The sequence below is a fragment of the Brassica rapa genome, chromosome A08 (genome assembly GCF_000309985.2).
Source record: "Brassica rapa cultivar Chiifu-401-42 chromosome A08, CAAS_Brap_v3.01, whole genome shotgun sequence".
In the NCBI taxonomy this organism is placed as follows: domain Eukaryota; kingdom Viridiplantae; phylum Streptophyta; class Magnoliopsida; order Brassicales; family Brassicaceae; genus Brassica; species Brassica rapa.
In genome coordinates, this window is record NC_024802.2 from 22,182,694 (window position 1) to 22,202,452 (window position 19,759).

At 37.3% G+C, this 19,759-nt stretch overlaps 5 protein-coding genes and 1 long non-coding RNA gene across 7 annotated transcripts; 4 read left to right on the top strand and 2 right to left on the bottom strand.

The window, feature by feature from the left end:
* Nucleotides 1-162: 162 nt before the first annotated feature.
* LOC103836477 lies at nt 163-2,161 on the top strand. The gene is made up of 7 exons (XM_009112740.3): nt 163-361; nt 570-683; nt 768-896; nt 964-1,168; nt 1,371-1,485; nt 1,566-1,730; nt 1,926-2,161. Exons 1-7 carry the CDS (start codon nt 266-268, stop codon nt 1,960-1,962), a joined length of 861 nt encoding a protein of 286 aa, XP_009110988.1. The 5' UTR covers nt 163-265; the 3' UTR covers nt 1,963-2,161.
* On the bottom strand, nt 1,927-3,348 carry LOC117127120. Its single transcript, XR_004449906.1, has 2 exons — nt 3,109-3,348; nt 1,927-2,849 (listed from the first exon to the last, which is right to left on the bottom strand). It is a non-coding gene; the product is annotated as an uncharacterized LOC117127120 (long non-coding RNA).
* Nucleotides 3,141-6,230, top strand: LOC103836478 (ATP-dependent zinc metalloprotease FTSH 8, chloroplastic). Of its 2 annotated transcripts, none has more exons than XM_009112743.3 (5): nt 3,141-3,332; nt 3,667-4,853; nt 5,036-5,349; nt 5,428-5,668; nt 5,738-6,227. In XM_009112743.3, the coding sequence occupies exons 2-5, from the start codon at nt 3,672-3,674 to the stop codon at nt 6,086-6,088; spliced, it is 2,088 nt and encodes a 695-aa protein (XP_009110991.1). In that variant the 5' UTR covers nt 3,141-3,332; nt 3,667-3,671; the 3' UTR covers nt 6,089-6,227. The 2 variants fall into 2 exon arrangements, with proteins under 2 accessions (XP_009110991.1, XP_009110989.1); XM_009112741.3 differs by lacking the exon at nt 3,141-3,332 and adding an exon at nt 3,485-3,512 and having other exon boundaries at nt 5,738-6,230.
* An 18-nt stretch (nt 6,231-6,248) lies between these two features.
* Nucleotides 6,249-9,799, bottom strand: LOC103836479 (probable alpha,alpha-trehalose-phosphate synthase [UDP-forming] 7). Its single transcript, XM_009112744.3, has 5 exons — nt 9,602-9,799; nt 7,328-9,344; nt 6,965-7,238; nt 6,566-6,889; nt 6,249-6,472 (listed from the first exon to the last, which is right to left on the bottom strand). The coding sequence occupies exons 2-4, from the start codon at nt 9,298-9,300 to the stop codon at nt 6,578-6,580; spliced, it is 2,559 nt and encodes an 852-aa protein (XP_009110992.2). The 5' UTR covers nt 9,301-9,344; nt 9,602-9,799; the 3' UTR covers nt 6,249-6,472; nt 6,566-6,577.
* A 1,882-nt stretch (nt 9,800-11,681) lies between these two features.
* Nucleotides 11,682-13,441, top strand: LOC103836480 (delta-9 desaturase-like 5 protein). The gene is made up of 5 exons (XM_009112745.3): nt 11,682-12,068; nt 12,199-12,339; nt 12,446-12,586; nt 12,664-12,770; nt 13,021-13,441. Exons 1-5 carry the CDS (start codon nt 11,757-11,759, stop codon nt 13,217-13,219), a joined length of 900 nt encoding a protein of 299 aa, XP_009110993.1. The 5' UTR covers nt 11,682-11,756; the 3' UTR covers nt 13,220-13,441.
* Nucleotides 13,442-13,676: 235 nt separating this feature from the next.
* Nucleotides 13,677-19,629, top strand: LOC103836481 (delta-9 desaturase-like 4 protein). Its single transcript, XM_009112746.2, has 5 exons — nt 13,677-18,516; nt 18,595-18,735; nt 18,807-18,947; nt 19,043-19,149; nt 19,251-19,629. Exons 1-5 carry the CDS (start codon nt 18,205-18,207, stop codon nt 19,453-19,455), a joined length of 906 nt encoding a protein of 301 aa, XP_009110994.2. The 5' UTR covers nt 13,677-18,204; the 3' UTR covers nt 19,456-19,629.
* The last annotated feature ends 130 nt before the right edge of the window (nt 19,630-19,759 follow it).

Sequence of the window (19,759 nt, forward strand, 5' to 3'; positions counted from 1 at the left end):
ACCGGTAAGATATTTTTAATTTATTTCTCAAAAACGGGTCGTTGTCTTTAATGTATGTCTAATCTAATCAAATCCAACCCCACAGGCCCATCAAACCAATCCACACAGGCCCACCACTTTGAGAAGATATTTTTTGAATAACGCGCGCAAAGTTAAAGCCACACATTTTTTATTTCTTTCTCATCCTTTTGTTCTCTCTAGACTCTAGCCTTTCACTCAGCTCATCCCTCCCCACAGATCAAATTAATCAGAGTTAGAGAGAGATATGGAGCTCGATTCCATCACCGCTAAGCGCAGACTCGCTACCGTCGCCGCTCACTTCCCCAACGATCCTGTCTCCACCGCATCCCTTGTCCCCTTGGTAAGAATAATCTCTTGTCAACGATATGTTCTGATGATAGTAGCTTGCTTTGTCTTACTCGATTCACTCATCAATTTTTCTTCTTCTTTTTTTCACGAACTAATGGCTGCTTTGCCGATATGTTTTCTTTGATCTACCTCAGCTAGTTTGGTTTCGTTGTTTCATTTTTTTCTGGTTATTAATTCTCTTTTCATTTGTGATGCTTCAGAATTGTAGTAGCAGTTTGAACTCTGTCATCAGTAGATGTGACAGCAAACTCCCTTTTGCTCGGCAAGCATCTTCTGAACAAGGCTTCTTTATGAGGCAGGCTTCCACCGACGAGGTACCACAACTTCCCCTTCTTATCTCTGAAGCTGAGATGATGCACAAATAGTTTTGCTCACTCGTTTCTATTACCTTCGTTCAGTTTACACCTCACACTGGCGGCACCACTTTGAAGAACTCTGTCATTAGAAGATGTGACAGCAGACTCTATTTTGCTCGGCAAGCATCTTCTGCACAGGGTCTTTTCATGAGGCAGGCTTCCACTGATGAGGTACATTAAAAGTCCTTTCTAGTTTCTATTAAAGAAAATTGTTATTCAATTTTCTTTTCATTTGCAGAGGACCATACCACAGGACGCTGCATCTACCAAGTCCTTTGCGATTCCTTCTTCTACAGAACTACCTTTGCTTTCCAGACCTGAGTACGCCCCACCACAGTTTTCCAAAGCCGCCGCAAAAGATGAGTTCTTTGTTTTGTCTGATTTGCCAAAGGAAAACTTGGATAAGCCTTATAACCCTGACCTTCCCAAGTTAGCCAATCCAGGTACACATACTAATAAATAAAGGATACCTGATAAACTTACTTTTTATCCTATAATCTGATACATTCTCTATAGAAGTCAATGTTTTCTTAGACTGCATACAAACAATTGTTATTATATTTAATAACTAGTAAAAGTGTTTTAGCGTCAACTTGGATATGTTTTCTTAGACTACATACACATATGCTTGTTTTCTTGTTGCAGGGACTGTTTGGTCTCCGAGATCAAATGTTGCAGAATATGAACATAACTATGTTGTGGCAATTGAGCTACCGGGAGCCAGTATCAATGATATAAGAGTGGAGGTCGACAACTTAAAGTAACCATTACTACCTCATTACTCAAACACTTGTTGTATGCATTATGTAACTAAGATACTTACCCGTGCTACCACTGCAGCTTGACTGTGACAGGGAGACGCACAGCTGTCTGTCAAAAAGTTGATGCAGGCACCAATGGTTCAATCTGTGGGTATCAGAAGCAAGGAATACTACAAGGACCATTCAAAGTTTCCTGGCCACTTCCCATCAATGTGAACAAGGATAACGTTTCTGCTGAGTTTATGTAAGTAGAAACTATACTTCTCTACAACTCAACATTATGATTATTGGTTTTAACTTTTAACTAGTGGACACACCTAACACAGTAGTGGTTTTAGATTCCCATTTTAAACTCTTAGTACAAGTCTATAGGTTATATATAAGCTATCAAGTTTCATACAGAGCACTAATACCAAATATATTATTGCATGTGGAGCAGGGATGGGCTTCTGAGAGTAGTGATTCCAAAGCTTTGAGGCTCATCGTTCTGGAACCATATACGTTTACTGTAAACAATGTGTATAATATATGCTGTTTGTGTGGAAGAAGGGAAAGAAAAAAGCAATAATTGATGAGAGATATGTAAAATAGTTTGGTCTTTATTTATCAAAGATTGCAGCATGCATGCTCAGTTGATAAAGAGTAAGCCATGTAAACAATCCATAAATATAAAAAATAAATAAACGTTGGTTTGAACATAAGGGATTTGTTCTTGGATCACCCGGGCATGTTTTATATTTCAACTAAAGGGAAAATACACACTGTCTTTCTCCGAGAGGCTTATGAGAGAGGACGTTTGATAGATCCGAGTCCAGTCTACGAGGCAAGGAGGAAGCTTCTTGATCGTGTCCTCCTGTGTCGCCATGCTGCTTTATGAGATTCTAGGGACACAAATATGTCTGAAGAAGAATGAAATTGTGTGTTCTTGGTCCTTTTTAGCTTAAGATATGTTATTGTCCGTATGCTTATCACATCCGTTGAAGTCCATGTACCATTTTTTTTAGAGATGAGATCACCAAGAATCCAACAATCTTGAACCTCGTTGAAGAATAACAATACACGATAAGCTCTCTGTCTCTGTGGTGTTTTGTATGACTTGTCCCGACCACAGAGACAGCTTTGACTAGCGAAGTTTGATTCATTTTTGTATTTATGTCACAGGAGGTTAGAAACTATCCAAACTCAATACATAGTCTTTGGGATTTTGGCTTGTTGCTAAATGATGCATGTGGCCTTCCTTGTGCTACTAAAACTCTTTTTCTTTTTGGTTATTATATCTGTTTTTGATTTTTAATGAAAATTATATCTCTAAGATCCATATTATTCTTAAACCTTTTTATACTAATGTCACAGTCTTGAATACCTCCGTTTTTCAATATAAGTCATTTTAGAGAAATTTTTTTGTTTCAAATTATATGTCGTTTTCGAGTTTTTATGTAACATTTATTAATAATTAATGTTGTTTGACCTATGATAATATCTCTTCTATTTTTCTATTGGTTAAATTGTGGTTAGGTAAATAATTAGTGATGTTTTTGTTTTGAAAATATAAGAAATTAATGATTTTCTTAATCCATGTGGGTAGGTTTAAAACGACTTATATTAAAAAACGGAATGAGTACTTTTGTAATGATGGTGACAAAAACGAATTGTTTTTTTTTTGTGTGTGTAAAAGGTTGGAAAAATCAAAATGAAACTAGCCACTGAGATAAAGACACGTAAGATGTTCGAAAACCACATCTATTATCTTCAAAAAAAATCAAAGTCTTTATTAGTTCTCTTCTCCTAACAAGTAAAATAATCTTTCACATCAGCTTCTTCTCCGTCTGTCAAATTTCCACAGCAGGTGTGACTCTCTTCACCCATCCTTGTAATCGCATACAATTTACTGTCTGGATTATGTTTAGCTAGTTCGATCTTGTAGATTCGAGTTTTTGTTTTTCTTTTTTTCGTAATTTAACTAGAGGGAATATCAATTCGAATTTGGAGGGATGGTGAGATCCTAAGCGTTACATGAACATTAATGGTACACTCAGTAGATATTTTGATAGATTTTTATTTATGCACTATAGAAAGGTTTCAATCTCTGTTCCTCTAATCATGTTGATTATAATGTTCAATTCAATCATGTTAATTGTGTCTAAACAGTTCAGTGTTCTTGTTTAATTTATTATGTATAGTGCAAATGGCTACTTCATCGGCTTGTCTTATCGGGAACGGACTATCTCTCCACGCAACCAAACAAAGGTCTAAACAGTTTAGACTCTCCTCAACGTCTGCTTCAGTTAATAAGACATCTAAACTCACCGTTGTGAAGGCTTCTTTAGATGTGAACAAACATGAAGCACGTAGAGGCTTCTTCAAGCTCTTACTCGGAAACGCTGCTGCAGCTGGAGTGAGCTTGCTTAGAACTGGTAAAGCAAATGCAGCAGATGAACAAGAGGTCTCTTCGTCAAGGATGTCTTACTCCAGGTTCCTAGAGTATTTAGACAAAGGGAGAGTTAACAAAGTAGACTTGTACGAGAACGGGACGATAGCTATTGTGGAGGCTGTTTCTCCTGAGCTGGGTAACAGGATCCAGCGCGTACGCGTGCAGCTACCGGGGCTGAGCCAGGAGCTTCTCCAGAAGCTCCGGGCTAAGAATATCGATTTCGCGGCACATAATGCTCAGGAAGACCAAGGCTCTCCGTTGCTCAACTTGATTGGGAACCTCGCTTTCCCTGTGATCCTCATTGGCGGTTTGTTTCTTCTCTCGAGACGGTCCTCTGGTGGTGGGATGGGTGGTGGGCCTGGCGGTGGGCCTGGCTTCCCGCTTCAGATCGGTCAGTCCAAAGCCAAGTTCCAGATGGAGCCAAACACTGGTGTAACCTTTGATGATGTTGCTGGAGTCGATGAAGCCAAGCAAGACTTCATGGAAGTGGTGGAGTTTCTCAAGAAGCCTGAGAGGTTCACTGCGGTCGGTGCTCGGATCCCCAAAGGTGTTCTTCTCGTTGGTCCTCCTGGGACTGGTAAAACGCTCTTGGCCAAAGCCATTGCTGGTGAGGCCGGTGTGCCTTTCTTCTCCATCTCGGGGTCTGAGTTTGTTGAGATGTTTGTTGGTGTTGGGGCCTCGAGGGTGCGTGATCTTTTCAAGAAGGCTAAGGAGAATGCTCCGTGTATTGTCTTTGTGGACGAGATTGATGCTGTTGGTAGGCAGAGAGGGACAGGGATTGGTGGAGGGAATGATGAAAGAGAGCAGACATTGAATCAGCTCTTGACTGAGATGGATGGGTTTGAGGGTAACACTGGTGTTATTGTTGTTGCTGCTACTAATAGAGCTGATATTCTTGACTCCGCCTTGCTGAGACCAGGGCGTTTTGACCGGCAGGTATATATAATAATGCTGCTGGTTCCTTACATGCGGACTGGGAGCCATAGACAATTTAGTAAAGATTTTAATATATATTTTTATGCTATGTAATTTTCGTCAAAAAATGTTGGCCAATGTTTCATTCGGTTTTGCCAGGACCGGCCCTGAACTAACTTAATGTGTGTTGTGGTTCAATGCAGGTGTCTGTTGATGTTCCAGACGTCAAGGGAAGAACAGATATACTCAAGGTTCACTCAGGGAACAAGAAATTTGAGAATGGTGTTTCACTTGAAGTGATAGCCATGAGAACGCCTGGATTTAGCGGAGCTGATCTTGCAAACCTCTTGAACGAGGCGGCCATATTGGCTGGACGACGTGGGAAGACAGCGATATCATCGAAAGAGATTGATGACTCGATTGATAGGATTGTAGCTGGGATGGAAGGAACAGTCATGACAGATGGGAAGAGCAAAAGTTTGGTTGCTTACCATGAAGTTGGACATGCTGTCTGTGGGTAAGTCAGAATCAGATTTAGAAACTTGTGTGTGTGTCTGTGTGTTATCTAGAGTTCATTCTTTTTTGGTTCTTGCAGAACATTGACTCCAGGGCATGATGCTGTTCAAAAGGTCACGTTGATACCAAGAGGACAAGCGAGAGGTCTGACTTGGTTCATTCCCTCTGATGATCCAACTCTAATCTCAAAACAGCAACTGTTTGCAAGAATTGTTGGTGGACTCGGTGGTAGAGCTGCTGAAGAAGTCATCTTTGGTGAGCCTGAGGTGACGACTGGCGCGGTTGGTGACTTGCAACAGATCACCGGTTTGGCTAAGCAGGTCCTAGTTTCACTTTCTGTTCTGTTAGCCTAGACTAGTTCATGATGTTGATGCTTATATATTTTGCAGATGGTGACAACATTTGGGATGTCCGAAATTGGACCATGGTCGCTAATGGACTCATCAGCTCAAAGCGATGTGATCATGAGGATGATGGCTAGAAACTCAATGTCTGAGAAGCTTGCAAATGACATTGATTCAGCGGTGAAGACACTATCAGACAGGGCATACGAGATAGCTTTGGGACACATAAGGAACAACCGTGAAGCCATGGACAAGATTGTTGAAGTACTTATCGAGAAAGAGACTATGTCAGGCGATGAGTTCCGAGCAATCCTCTCAGAATTTACAGAAATTCCTCCTGAGAACCGTGTGGCTTCTTCCTCAACATCAACAACACCAACACCAGCTCCTGTTTGAGTAAAAGAGACCATTGAATGAATCTCTTCTTGTGTATATCCTAAAGATACTACTTCCCATTCTCTGTGACAAGTATGTCTCGTTGGAGTATAATAGACAAACTCAGTTATATATATATAGAAGGAAAGTTTTTACAGAACAACAGAAACTACACAAGAGAGGCAAAGAAAAAGGTATAATTAAAAAAATTCTCAACAATGGTGTCCACGCAAGTTATCCAGTCTCTGCATAACATTTTTTTTTCACAGTTCCAATAAACAGCTGAATCCAAATTCATAATTTCTCAAGATCATTCAATTACAATAAAAATAGTGGCAATATAAAAATATATTTTAAAAAAAAAAGCAAAGATCAGGAAATGGTTTTGCTTGTTACTTCAACATCCTGCAAAGATGATAACAAACAAAGCTTCACATCACCATTTTATTTTTCTTGCAGAAACAGAACTGGAATTGAGAGATCATAAAAGAACAAAACCTGGTTTCAAAATCAAAGGGCTTCATCAAGTTCACGCATAGAGAAGTTCGAAGCCTCTGATGCTTCAGCTAGAGATTCAAGCATGCTTGTCACTTCCATAGTATCGTCCAAATAATATTTAGCCTTGCTTGGCTTTTGCCCAACCGTGCATGCAAAGACGAGAGCATTGTCGCAGAGCAATCTTTTCGACATGGCATTACCAATCGCTTCAAACATGTCCTCGTCTGATCTGTCATCTCCAATACACAGCACGAAATCGACTGGTTTTCCCTTGTCATCCATTGATGAAAATATCTTCTCTGCCACTGATCCTTTGCTCACTCCCTATATAAAACACCAATTGAGAAACTAGACCATAACATTAACGCTTGAAATCAAGCAGAAGAAAAATCACTTTACCTGAGGCTTGACTTCTACGATGTAGTGGCCGCTTTTGACTGCAACAGGCTCATTAGCTAGAACACTCTCTAAATGCTCCAACATCTCCTTTGCTTGTAAAGAACCAAAGCCAGAATCCGCATCCCTATATTGCCAAACTAGAGCACTGTCTTTAATTTCGATGGACGAGCCATCCGTAGCTTCAGTGTACTGTTTCATTACAGGTTCCACGATCTGCATCCAACCAAAGTCACAGCTCTGACCACATGTTTCCCATTCTTTGTTCCCCGGCCACCTATGTATAGAAGACATCTTAATAACACTCAAGGAGAAGAATTTAAACTACTTCAAAATTAAAAAAAAAAAACAAGAGAAGGATTGTACTTTAAGAAGTATCCATGCTCAGCTGCAATCCCAATGTTTTCGCAAGGAGAGAACCAATTGCCTAAGCTTTCCCTTCCTCTTCCGCTGACAATAAAAATCGAATTCTTCTTGTCCTCACAAAGCTCATTCAAGAATTTAAGAACTTCCTGACTTGGAGCTTTATTGATGGAGTTCTGAGGCATCAAAGTGCCATCATAATCCAACAGTATCGCTCTGCTTTTCGCCCTTTTGTAGTCCGACACAATGCACGGTATCGAAAGCTTTCTAAAGTTAGGATCGAGTGCCACAACTCTGAAACCGAAACTAATCCCCATTCCCCAACACCTCTTCTTGAAATGGTCCACGCATATCCTCTCCAGGTCTTGCAGGAAACTCCTCGACCAAAAGGCAACATCGTGAGTACTAACGTACCGGAAGTGTTTCTCATGTCTGAGTTGTTTCTCAGGATCACGCATCGAGAGTGCCTCGTTCAGAGCTTCTCCGGTCGCTTCCACGTTCCATGGGTTTACCCTTATAGCACCACTAAGCGAAGGAGAACATCCAATAAACTCAGACGCAACCAACATGCTCTTCTTTGGACCATTAAAATCTGATTCAGACCCGAGCAGACCCTGTCTGCACACTATATACTCATAGGGCGTAAGGTTCATACCATCTCTAACCGCTGTAACGACTACACACTCAGCAATATGGTAATAAGCAATGATCTCATTTACTGACACCGGAGTATCAATATACACGATAGGCTGATAACCAGGCTTCCCAAAACTTTCGTTGATCCTCTTGCAGCTTCCTTCAATCTCACCGCGTATCTCGTCTATATCAATACCTTTACCCCTAGCGGGATTCACAATCTGAACCAAAACAGCCCTTCCCCTCCAATTAGAGTGCTGATTAAGCATTTGCTCCATCGCTAAAAGCTTCAAGTTTATACCTTTGAATATATCCATGTCATCAATACCAAGCAACACTGTCTTGCCTTCGTAACGCTTTCTAAGCTCCATCACCTTCCCTTCCTCCTCAGAATATCTCATAACCGACTGAATCCGACCCATGTTGATCCCCACTGGCATGATCTTTATACCCACAGTCCTACCGTAATACTCCAGACCAATGTATCCCCTCTTGGACTGATACTCAAGACCCAACATCCGACTGCAGCAAGTTAGGAAGTGACGAGCGTAGTCAAACGTGTGGAAGCCAATAAGGTCACTGTTCAGCAGCGCCTTGAGAATCTCTTCACGAACAGGGAGAGACCTGTATATCTCAGACGAAGGAAACGGACTATGGAGGAAAAACCCCATCCTAATCCTGTTAAACCGTCTTCTCAGGAAAGTAGGCAACACCATCAAATGGTAGTCATGAATCCACACATAATCATCATCAGGGTTTATAACCTCAATAACCTTCTGAAAAAAGAGCTTGTTCGTCGCCACGTAAGCCTCCCAAAGCGACCTATCAAACCTCGTCCCATGATCAGCCGTAAAAGGAAGCATATAGTGAAAGAGCGGCCACAGCTGCCTCTTGCAAAACCCGTCGTAGAACTTTGACTGCAAATCCGGCGGGAGGAAAGTGGGGACGCATTTAAACTTATCCAACAGAATCTGCGCCACGTCATCCTGCTCATAAGACTCAACGTCAACGCTCAAAGAGCCGACGTATAACACCTCCATATCCTCAGGCAAACCGTCTTTGAGCTGCAAGTACAACGCGTCTTGATCCCAGGTGAAGCTCCAGCTCCCGTTTCGCCTCTCGGCCTTCAAGGGGAGACGATTGGCGACGATGATCATACGATCGGAGGAGACCGAGGAGGGGTTGTCCGAGGAGACGCTGTAAGCTTGATCGTCGTCGAACTCGGAGACGTTTCCAGGGACTGTCATGACTCTAGGGAGACGCCTGCGAGGCTCTCTCCCCATTACAGGGAAGTTCCCTGAAGCTAAGTCTAATAGATTCGTGTACGACCTCGATATCATCTTCCTCGCTGTTCTCCAATGGCGGCAACACTAATTCGATAAATCTGAAATTAAAAAAAAAATCGAAACTTTTTTAGTTAATTGAATACCCATCAACCCTAATCGAGAGCTCGAATCAAAAATCGAACGAATTTGACTCATTTCACATATCATCGAAAAGCGAGATCTATGAGATAACAACCTAAACGCTGCGAGATTGTCACGATTAATCTAAATCGGAGGGATCCGATCCCCAAATTCAGCAAATACAGAAGGAAAAATTGAAATCGAGAATCACTTCTTTGGATTTGAGAAACTTTACCTTCTTTCGTTTTCTTTGCAGATGAAGAATCTGTTAACTCCTGTGACAGAGAGAGAGAAGAAGGGGGATGAGAATGAGAATCAGAAGAATGAATAGAGGAAAGATACGACGAGAGATGAGAAATGAGAGATGATACGTTTCTCGTATACTTTCGCCACCGAACCAAATACACTCAAGAGAGAGAGAGGCTTAATGCTAGCAAGCCCATCAAGAGTTAAGTGAGGCCCAAATGATATAAGAGGTGCTTTTGTTCTGAATCCTACGTTGGGCCTGCTTTTGAAATGCAAATGAGGCCCAAATGATATAAGAGCTGCTTTGAAATGCTCCTGAAACGTCTTCTTCTTCAAGCTCCAGGACGTCTTGCTTCACCACTCTCTCAAAATAATCGTGCACCAGACACAACTTATTCTCTGAAATTTTCTTTGATATAATAAGAAACAATTGAGATCATGTTTGTGCTTTGGTAACTTCGGGCTTTTTAGTACATCATGATTGGTCATTGTCTTTGACACTCTCACCAACTTGTAATAAACTAAACCAATGCAAATCTCTGTCAAGTAACCTTTTCAATTCAAAGACCAAAATCTATCAAATTCTTTTCTTTCTTTTTTAAAACTCTTATTTCTCCTCTTATCTCTGTTTTAAGTGTTTTGTAATAACATGCTCAGGTAGACAATAGGGATTGAATCAACTTGTCTCCCATGTTTATAAATCTTTGTTGTGTCTTGTCATTATAGGTTTCATTATATATGGATTCTTCTTCATTTTTCTTTTTTTTGAACTTATGATTTTTCAATTCATAATCAATTTTGCAACGAATATGTTTTTATGAGAAACTATATATGTACATTCATGGTAGAACTAATTTTTTTAGCAAAATAATTTGCATATTTGAACGAATATAGTTTTTATCATCAAAAATTGAGATTCATCAAAAATGTTAAGACTTATAAGTTTAGGAATCCACTGCGATATATATCATTGCTAAGTGGTATAATCTTGGATCAAATTTAAAACTATGGTACAAGTAATTTTTCTTCTCTACTATTTTTTCCCACTATTTATAAATATACAAGTACATTATAGATACATTGTTATCAACACACCAGGAACACGTTTCATCACCACTAGTCGCAGAAGCTCTAGCACTCCGACTTGGAATCATCGCAGCAGCGAATCTTGATCTCCCCAAGATCAGGATGCTCTCTGACAATCAAACGCTCATCAGAGCAATCAACAACGACATACAGATCAAAGAGATCTTCGGAATCGTCAAAGATATCCACCAAATCTCTACTGTTTTTGTCGATATCTCCTTTGCTTTTCTCCCCCGATTAGGAAACGCTAATGCTGATTATTTGGCTAAGCAATCCCTAATGGGCCATTGTATTGCCCCTTTGGGTTAGACTACTGGGCCTGAGGCCAAGACTCTTTCACATTAGCTTTCAATATAAAATCAGTTGACAAAAAAAAAAAAGATACATTGTTAGATACCTTGTTCTTTTAAGTTCCTTTGACCTGTTTCTATCCAGTGTTGAGAATTTCTTTGTGTTATAATATTTGGGTTGCATGCATTGAGGTCACTTTCCTCTCTCAAGTTACAGCTATTGGATTATGTTCTGTTAGTCCTTTTCATCTTTGTAGCTAGCTATCGCTTAGAATTTTCATTTTTTTTAATCTTTCTCGGTTTCTAGCTCCGGAAAGAATATGTTCATCGCTGTGTACGATTGTTTTTCACTTGTTGTAATATAATCTTCAGTTGACAAAAAACATTGTTAGATACAACCACAATAGACAGAATACCAGATTATAAGTCATGATAGCCTACGTACGTATTTAAATGACATATATACGTATTAAGAAACTTGGTAAACGAAATAGCATTGGCAGTTTGCAATGGGATTGCTTAGACAATCCAATTTAAGCGTTAGCTGGTGAGTAGATATGTAGTAAAAACAAGTGCTGTTGCAATGGAGAAAATTAAAGTAGATAGATAGCATTAAAGAAGAGTTGGTGAATTGCATTTATCAAGGTGGACCACGACGCAACAACATTAGCCCTTGTATATATACCCATATCTGCTCTCTCTTATGTTTATACAACTTACAAGTTTTAACTAAAACAAGCTAAGTGCAATATTCCTCACGGGTTCGAGATGTGTAATCCCACTAAAGACAGTGTGCCTAGCCAAAGTGGCTTGGTGAGTAAGGAAAAAAGAGCGTATTTTCAGAGATATTGGACGTGGGCCGATGTAGCAAGAGCGTTAACCGTTACGATTGTGCACTTTTGGTGTCTCCTGGCGCCGTTTAACTACACATGGGAAGCACTACGGTTCGGTTTGATTCTCGTCACACTGACTAACCTGCTCATCACATTCTCGTACCACAGGAACTTGGCTCATCGGAGTTTTAAGCTCCCAAAATGGCTTGAATATCCTATTGCTTACGCTGCTGTTTTTGCTCTTCAGGTCAAAACCGGTTAACTATTTATTTATTTATTTTTGTTAACCAAAACTGGTTTATTGATTTCAATTAACACGTAGAATAATATATGTCATATGTTTTTGGAAGTATGATTAGAAAAATATTTTTTTCCAGGGTGATCCATTGGACTGGGTGAGCATACATAGGTTCCATCACCAGTTCACAGATTCGGACCGTGACCCACATAGCCCTAAGGAAGGATTTTTGTTCAGCCATGTCATGTGGATATTTGACACGCTTTATATAAAATATAAGGTAACATATATATATCTCATTCTAATTAATATGACTTTTTTTTTTGAAAAATTCCAATTAATATGACTTATGATGTCGTTTGTAACGTTGCGAGTTTATGTAACAGTGTGGTGGACGTAACAACGTGATGGACTTGAAGCAGCAATGGTTCTATAGGTTTCTAAGAAAGACCATCGGTTTCCACGTCTTAATGTTTTGGACCGTCCTCTATCTCTACGGTGGTTTACCTTACCTTACTTGCGGCGGGGTAATTAGTTCGTTAATCCAATATTCAAAATTTGGTAAAACTATTAGTTATAAATTTGATAAAAAAAATAATGACAGGGCGTTGGAGGTGTGCTAGGGTACCACGTGACATGGCTCGTAAACTCAGCATGCCATATTTGTGGTTCGAGATCGTGGAAAACTAAAGACACATCTCGTAACGTTTGGTAATACGATATTAATTAAGACTCCAATATATATGATTAAGTCAACTAGTTTACTTATCATTAATAACATTACATCGGATGGGTAGACCAAAAGAATATCACAAACATCAAGTACTATAGTGTCGGCATGAGAATCAGATAACCAAGGGGAAATAATCTTAAAATAAAAAAGCTTAGAAACTTCGTCTCATGTGCATATATTGTTTACTAATAAAGTAAAATTTTATTATCTTGTGATTATATAATGAAGGTGGCTAAGCTTGTTTACGATGGGAGAGAGTTGGCACAACAACCACCATGCGTTTCAGTCATCGGCAAGGCAAGGATTGGAGTGGTGGCAGATAGATATCACTTGGTACCTCATTCGACTATTCGAGGTTCTCGGATTAGCCACAGATGTGAAATTGCCTTCGGAATACCAAAAACAGAAGCTGGCTCTAACTCGTTGATGAGCAAATCCAAGTTCGAGATTAATGTTTTTTTTTTCAGTAATATATACTTCATCATTATTAAAGTTATTACCGAGATTATGGCTATTTTAATTTCCAAAATAAATGAATGTTTTCCTTCTTCTTTCTTAATACTAGTAGACTTAAATGTCCTTGATCAAGTATATTCTTAAAAATCATTAGTTTGATGTTTGTTTTTAAATGAATATTCACATTTTATTAGTCTCCAAATGTACGAATGGTCTAAGATCTCAAAGATCAAGTCATTTCGAAAAAAAAGTTAATCGAAATAAAATAACAATAAAAGTTTAGTTATATACAAAGGAGATATATATATATATATTTATATGATGCTGCATGGAATGCCTCACGAAGTCACGTGCGTGCTTCGTCCATGCCATCAACATCGAGCTATCGTTTTTGCGGCCCGTCTAAACATGTACAGATTTATATTTGTCATAAATTATCAAGCAACCCGATTATTTATAGAGTAGTAAGGAAAAGTTAGGTGAATAAACACTACGTACATTTATTTGTTCAGAGAGACGAAAACCAATAAAACTTACTCCACTTGAAGATAGTATTATACAACCTAAAATAAATATATATATTTACTCTAGCAAAAGGGATACATTGATTTTCAAAAATTGATTTTCAAAAATTTCTATTGGCTTAAAGTTGTAAAAAAATTGTTATTCACAAAAAACAATGCATATTTAAAGAGTTTTCTTAATACATGTGAAAAGTCTAGAATATGCATCTTTTAAAAACAGAGGGATGAAGTAGAAAAATTGATTGCCTCGAAGTTATATACTCCACTGAAGTAATTAATATAGACAATGTTGCTTAAAAGGCACTGCATGAGACGGATATCATCAAATGCGTTTCCTTAAGGTCTTCATCTGTGTAAATACTAAATTTCAGGACTAAGTAATTAGATGATACTTATAAGAGATGGTTGACAGTTAGGGTTTTATTAGTTAACTCCTCATTTGTAGACATCCCAGTTGATTAACTTTTAGCTGGTAAGTAGATCGATGAACTAATAGCAGGCCAATAATGAATTCATATCACCAACATGGTATATCGAAAAAGAGGTTGTAAGACAAGTAATCAAGTTGAATCTTGGGATCAGTGAAAACATGTGCTGCCCGACATTAAAAATGCATGGAAATGAAAGAAAAGAAGGTAGATAGATAACATTAAAGAAGAATGAGCGATTGCATTTAACAGCGTGGACCTTGACGCAACAACATTAGTCTATGTATGTATACCCCCATAAGTTGCCCACTTAAATGTTCATGCAACTTATATACTAATTCTCAAACAAATACAAAAATCCTTGACAGTCTGTCTGATGTGTACTTTTGGTTTGGAAGAAATGAAACACAAAAATAAACATTTGCATTTTATTAGTCTAAAAATTTAAGCAAGACTCGAACGGTTTCGAAGAAAATCAATTAAACTAAGTATACAGTTAAGTTATGAATTGAAGTAGTTATCATAATAATATTAAGATGCGTGTGATGATGACATGATATGAGTATGTTTTTTCTTTTCATCGTGACCTTTTTAGTGGTATCCGTCCGTCTTTGTCACAAATATCTCAATCAAAAAAATAAAAAATATATATCTCAATCAATCACAATTATTTACACCTCAAATTCAACAGGTTTTCAGAAGCTGACAGTGACATTAATAACTCTGTGCAACGCTGTCATTGTTTTCTTTCATGTGCCTTGTTTTAGCAATAATATCTCTACATAGAACTACTCTTTTTAATTCAGTATATCAAGATTCTAAACATTTTACCAAGAAAAAAAGTCTCTCTGAATTTTTACTATGTACATTGGCTATTTGTCAGATTGGAATAACAGAGTGAATACATTTAATTTTGTGTAAGAAGTAATTTTTCTTAAAACAAAACTCATTCACTCATTTTCTTAGCACAAAAACAATAAAAAAATTCATATATTCATGTCATTAATTTGTGTATGTGGACGAACCTAGTCAACAGAGTGTGTCAGAGTGTGTGGGAAAACCTTTTGACCTTTTGAATCGCTAACAAACAGATGGTAACGCTTTAGCGTTTGAAAAAACAGTTGTGTTCTTGTTTCCAACTTGCCTCTTTGAAAGAATACTGGCTCACAAAATATCCTAGTTTTGTTGATGCAAGCAACACATTATGACCAGGCGGCTCTAACTAGTTTCCAGCTAACTTTGATGCAAAACCTAAAGGGGTCCAATCCATTCTGAATTGATCCGTCACATCAACTCCTGCTTTCTTTTCACTGTTCAATAAGAAGAAGACGAATCCCTAAATATCACAATGAAGCATAAACTCTGACTCTGGGAGTGATGCTACCTTGGCGTGCAATCAAGAAATTGCATTGGAATGTTACTATGGAGATTGGAGTAATGGCAATGGAATGAGAAACATAATTCTTTTTACTCTCCCATTATATGTTTTTTTTCTTCTGATAACTAGTTCATGGCATCCTTTGTTCCTCTCTGTTGGTTAACAACAACGTTATTTATAGCACAGTTTAGAGAGAGTTTAAACTCAGAAACTAGAATGGTTGATTCTTTTGCCTGATGGAACGGACTCATGTATAATACCATCGGGATCTTCGATGATATGTTTTTATGAAAAAAAGTAAAAAAAAAAAGACAAAAACAAAAGAGGGAACAACGGTCCAAATATGAAAAGATTTAAAAGTACAATTGGCTAATCATATGATTAAATAAAGAAAAGGCAAAAACAAAACAAGGGAGAAAACAATAGTCCAAAAATGAAAATAGAGGGAAATATTTTCAAGTAGAAGTACAAACCTCTCAATAAATACAACCAATCCCTCCCACGTCTCTTCACAACAAAAAAAATAACAAATCAGAGAAAATAACTCTTTAACAATGGGCGAGTTCGTAGAAGAAGACTTCGTAGAAACTTTATTTTACTACCATAAAACAAGTGATATATATAAGGAATAATAAGAACATAAATTAAAATTACAATACCGAAGTATAAGAATAAAAAAGAATTACCGAATCGAGATGATTAATCTCTTTCCTTAAATCTTTAAACTCTTTGTAGTGTGACGGTTTCATAGCGTTCAGATTCCCAAGATACAACTGCAACGTTGTTTCTGCTTACCATCACCAAAAAATAGAATCTATCGAACATAACTTAGTGTTGTAAAAAAAAATACTAGCATAACTATTCTAAGTAAAAGAATGTGATTTGTTGTTGTTGAAAGTTTCTTTTTTCTATAATGCTTACAAGCTCTTTTATAGAAAAATAATGAGAAACACAAATTTCATTCTTCAACACAAAAATAAAATTTTCATGGTGCACTAATGGAGACTTTAATTTTTGTCAATTAGTATGTGATTTTATTCCATATTTTGACCAAAAAATTAAAGAGTAAAATTATTGTTTTGACCAATGCAAACAAAATAATATACTTTAAAATTGATTTTTTTTTTATCAATATAAAAGATCAACATATATTTGATTTAAGTTAATGAACATGAAGTCCAACTAACAAATCAAAAAGCCAAATCCAAGTTCAAACATTCAATGAGTGTATTTGCTACTTTATACAAGTTTTTCAAATCACACACATTAGACCTCCATTTTTCATATTGCTAAAACTTCATTTTGACATATGAATACATTATTCACAAGGTTCTTGTACTCAACATTGTAGAAAGACCGTGGGGAAGCTTTGACAATACCTTGGCCTCCAAGTAAGACCTGAACTAACCATCTTCTTTGCTGCATACTTCGACCAAGTCTGTTGGAACTATTTTTTGAACATTATGAATAATATATTCATATGTCAAAATGAAGTTTTAGCAAGTCTGCCCGTTACTCCCTCAACCCTCCGGCATTAGCTGGCCCTTGACGCCATCATGAAGTCAGGACATCACTTATTTCCTAAGCGACTCCTCTGGATCTAAGATTCATCTCGCACCATGAACACTTGATATGAATAGAAAAATTACACAGGGGATAGTCCATTTACATTTATACATGTATATCATTTATCACCTTTTATCTGTTTTTTTGACAAAAAATAATAATATGCTTCTTATATGTTATATAGAGCACTGAATATTTCCGAATGACATATCAGGTAATATCTTTCGAAAATATATTATTGTTTGTTGAAACTTAAAAGTGACTTGAAAATAAGATGGTTGTATTGAAACAAATAAAATAGTAATAAAAAGTTAACGTGGTTGTCACCAATAAAATTTACGTGGGAAGGTTATTTTAAGAAACTTGGCTCATAGAGAGAGCGTTGGCTGTTGAGGATTTCTCTGTATTTTTTTTATGGAGATAAAATAATTATTTCTTACATGTGTAATTAAGTACTAAGTAGAGATACTATTCAAATACAAATATATACAATTCTTGCTGGTATGAGCATATTCAACGGTTAGAGAGCAAAAGTTTCTAATAAAATAAATATTAACATTTCAACATATAATTAAACATATACTGTAATTGTTTTTTTTTCTTAACTCAAGTTAGTCTCATATATAGAAATAGTATCTACAGTATGATTTTCTAGTGATTTTAACAAAGTCTCATCTTTAAAGATTGAATCTCATTTTTATATTTTTATTATAAGAATTTCAATGAGAAATCTTCAATGGAACTGCTGTAATAGTACTGCTTAAACACAACTGGAAGTTTTTGTTTTTTGTTTTTTTTATAGTGGTATTTTAAAAGAAGGATACTGTAAAACAGTTGAATGTTGGGATCACTGAAAACATATTCTGCCAAGGTATTAAAGAAATGGAATCTTGGAAATGAAAGAAGTAGATAGATAGCGAACAGTAAAGAAGGGCGGTGACTACGTAGACCTTGACGCAAGAACATTAGCCCATATATATACAGTTCTCTTGTCTCCGCTACATCATATGTTCATACATACTTACAACTCAAACAAATACAGTTCCGCGACGGTCGATAAATGTGTGATCCCACTAGAGACGATGGCTCTAGCCAGAGCGGCTTGGTTCGTAAGGAAAAAAGGGCGTATTTTCAGAGAGAATGGAATTCGTTCGATGTAATGAGTACGTTAACCGTTACGATTGTGCACTTGTTGTGTCTCTTGGCGCCATTTAACTATAAGTGGGAAGCTTTACGGTTCGGTCTGGTGCTCTTCGCGGTTGTTCAGCTCGGCATCACATTTTCATACCATAGGAACTTGTCTCACCGGAGCTTCAAGCTGCCAAAATGGCTCGAATATCCTTTCGCCTATTCTGCTGTCTTTGCTCTTCAGGTAAAAACCAGTTGATTGATAAGTTCTAACTAAGTATTTAGGAATATGATAAGAACTAATATTATCAAATATATTCAGGGCGATCCGATGGATTGGGTGAGCATACATAGGTTTCATCACCAGTTCACAGATACAGACCGTGACCCACATAGCCCTACCGAAGGGTTATGGTTCAGCTATGTCTTGTGGATATTTGACACTCGTTACATCAAATATAAGGTAACGTGATGTATATGCATGCATCCCTCGTACGTCTTTTTTTTATGACTTACGTTTGTTGTTTGTAACAGTGTGGAAGACGCAACAACGTGATGGATTTGAAGCAACAATGGTTCTATAGGTTTTTACGAAAGACAATTGGTTTCCACGTCTTAATGTTTTGGACCGTCCTCTATCTCTACGGTGGTTTACCTTACCTTACTTGCGGCGGGGTAAATTAATCCACATGTTTTTGCAAACTAATTTGCACGTATCCAAATGAAAATTGATAAACTCAATAATAATTATATATAATAATTTATGGTAGGGAGTTGGAGTTACGATCGGGTACCATGTGACATGGCTCGTAAACTCGGTAGGCCACATTTGGGGTTCAAGGTCGTGGAAGACTAAAGACACATCTCGTAACGTTTGGTAATACAATTATCAAGACTATAATTTATATATGGATATTTCAGTATCTTGCTTAGTCTTAAAACTAAGAGATGCTATGGATTCGTGTGAATATAATGAAGGTGGCTAAGCTTATTTACAATGGGAGATAGTTGGCACAACAACCACCATGCGTTTGAAACATCAGCGAGGCATGGCTTTGAGTGGTGGCAGATAGATATCACCTGGTACCTCATTCGATTATTTGAGATTCTTGGATTAGCCACTGATGTGAAATTACCTTCAGAGTTCCAGAAACAGAAGATGTCTCTCGCCTGTTCATCTTGATTTCAAAACATGAAATGCATGCACGAGAGATAATGTAAGAGGAAACTGAAGATTGTTTAATAGTTCTTTATTGGGTGTTTTTTGAAATAAGGAATGTTAGTCCAAGGTTTCACATTCATATTTTATGTTTACTATGGTTTTAAGTTAATAATCAGAAAATAATATGTTTATATTTATTGTAATTTCAGAATTTAAATATATATTTTCTCAATTTTAAAATATAAATTATTGTAGCTAAAAATCTAACAATGAAGAAAATATAGTTATTTATCAAAATATAAAAATTTACATTAAGAAAAAAAGA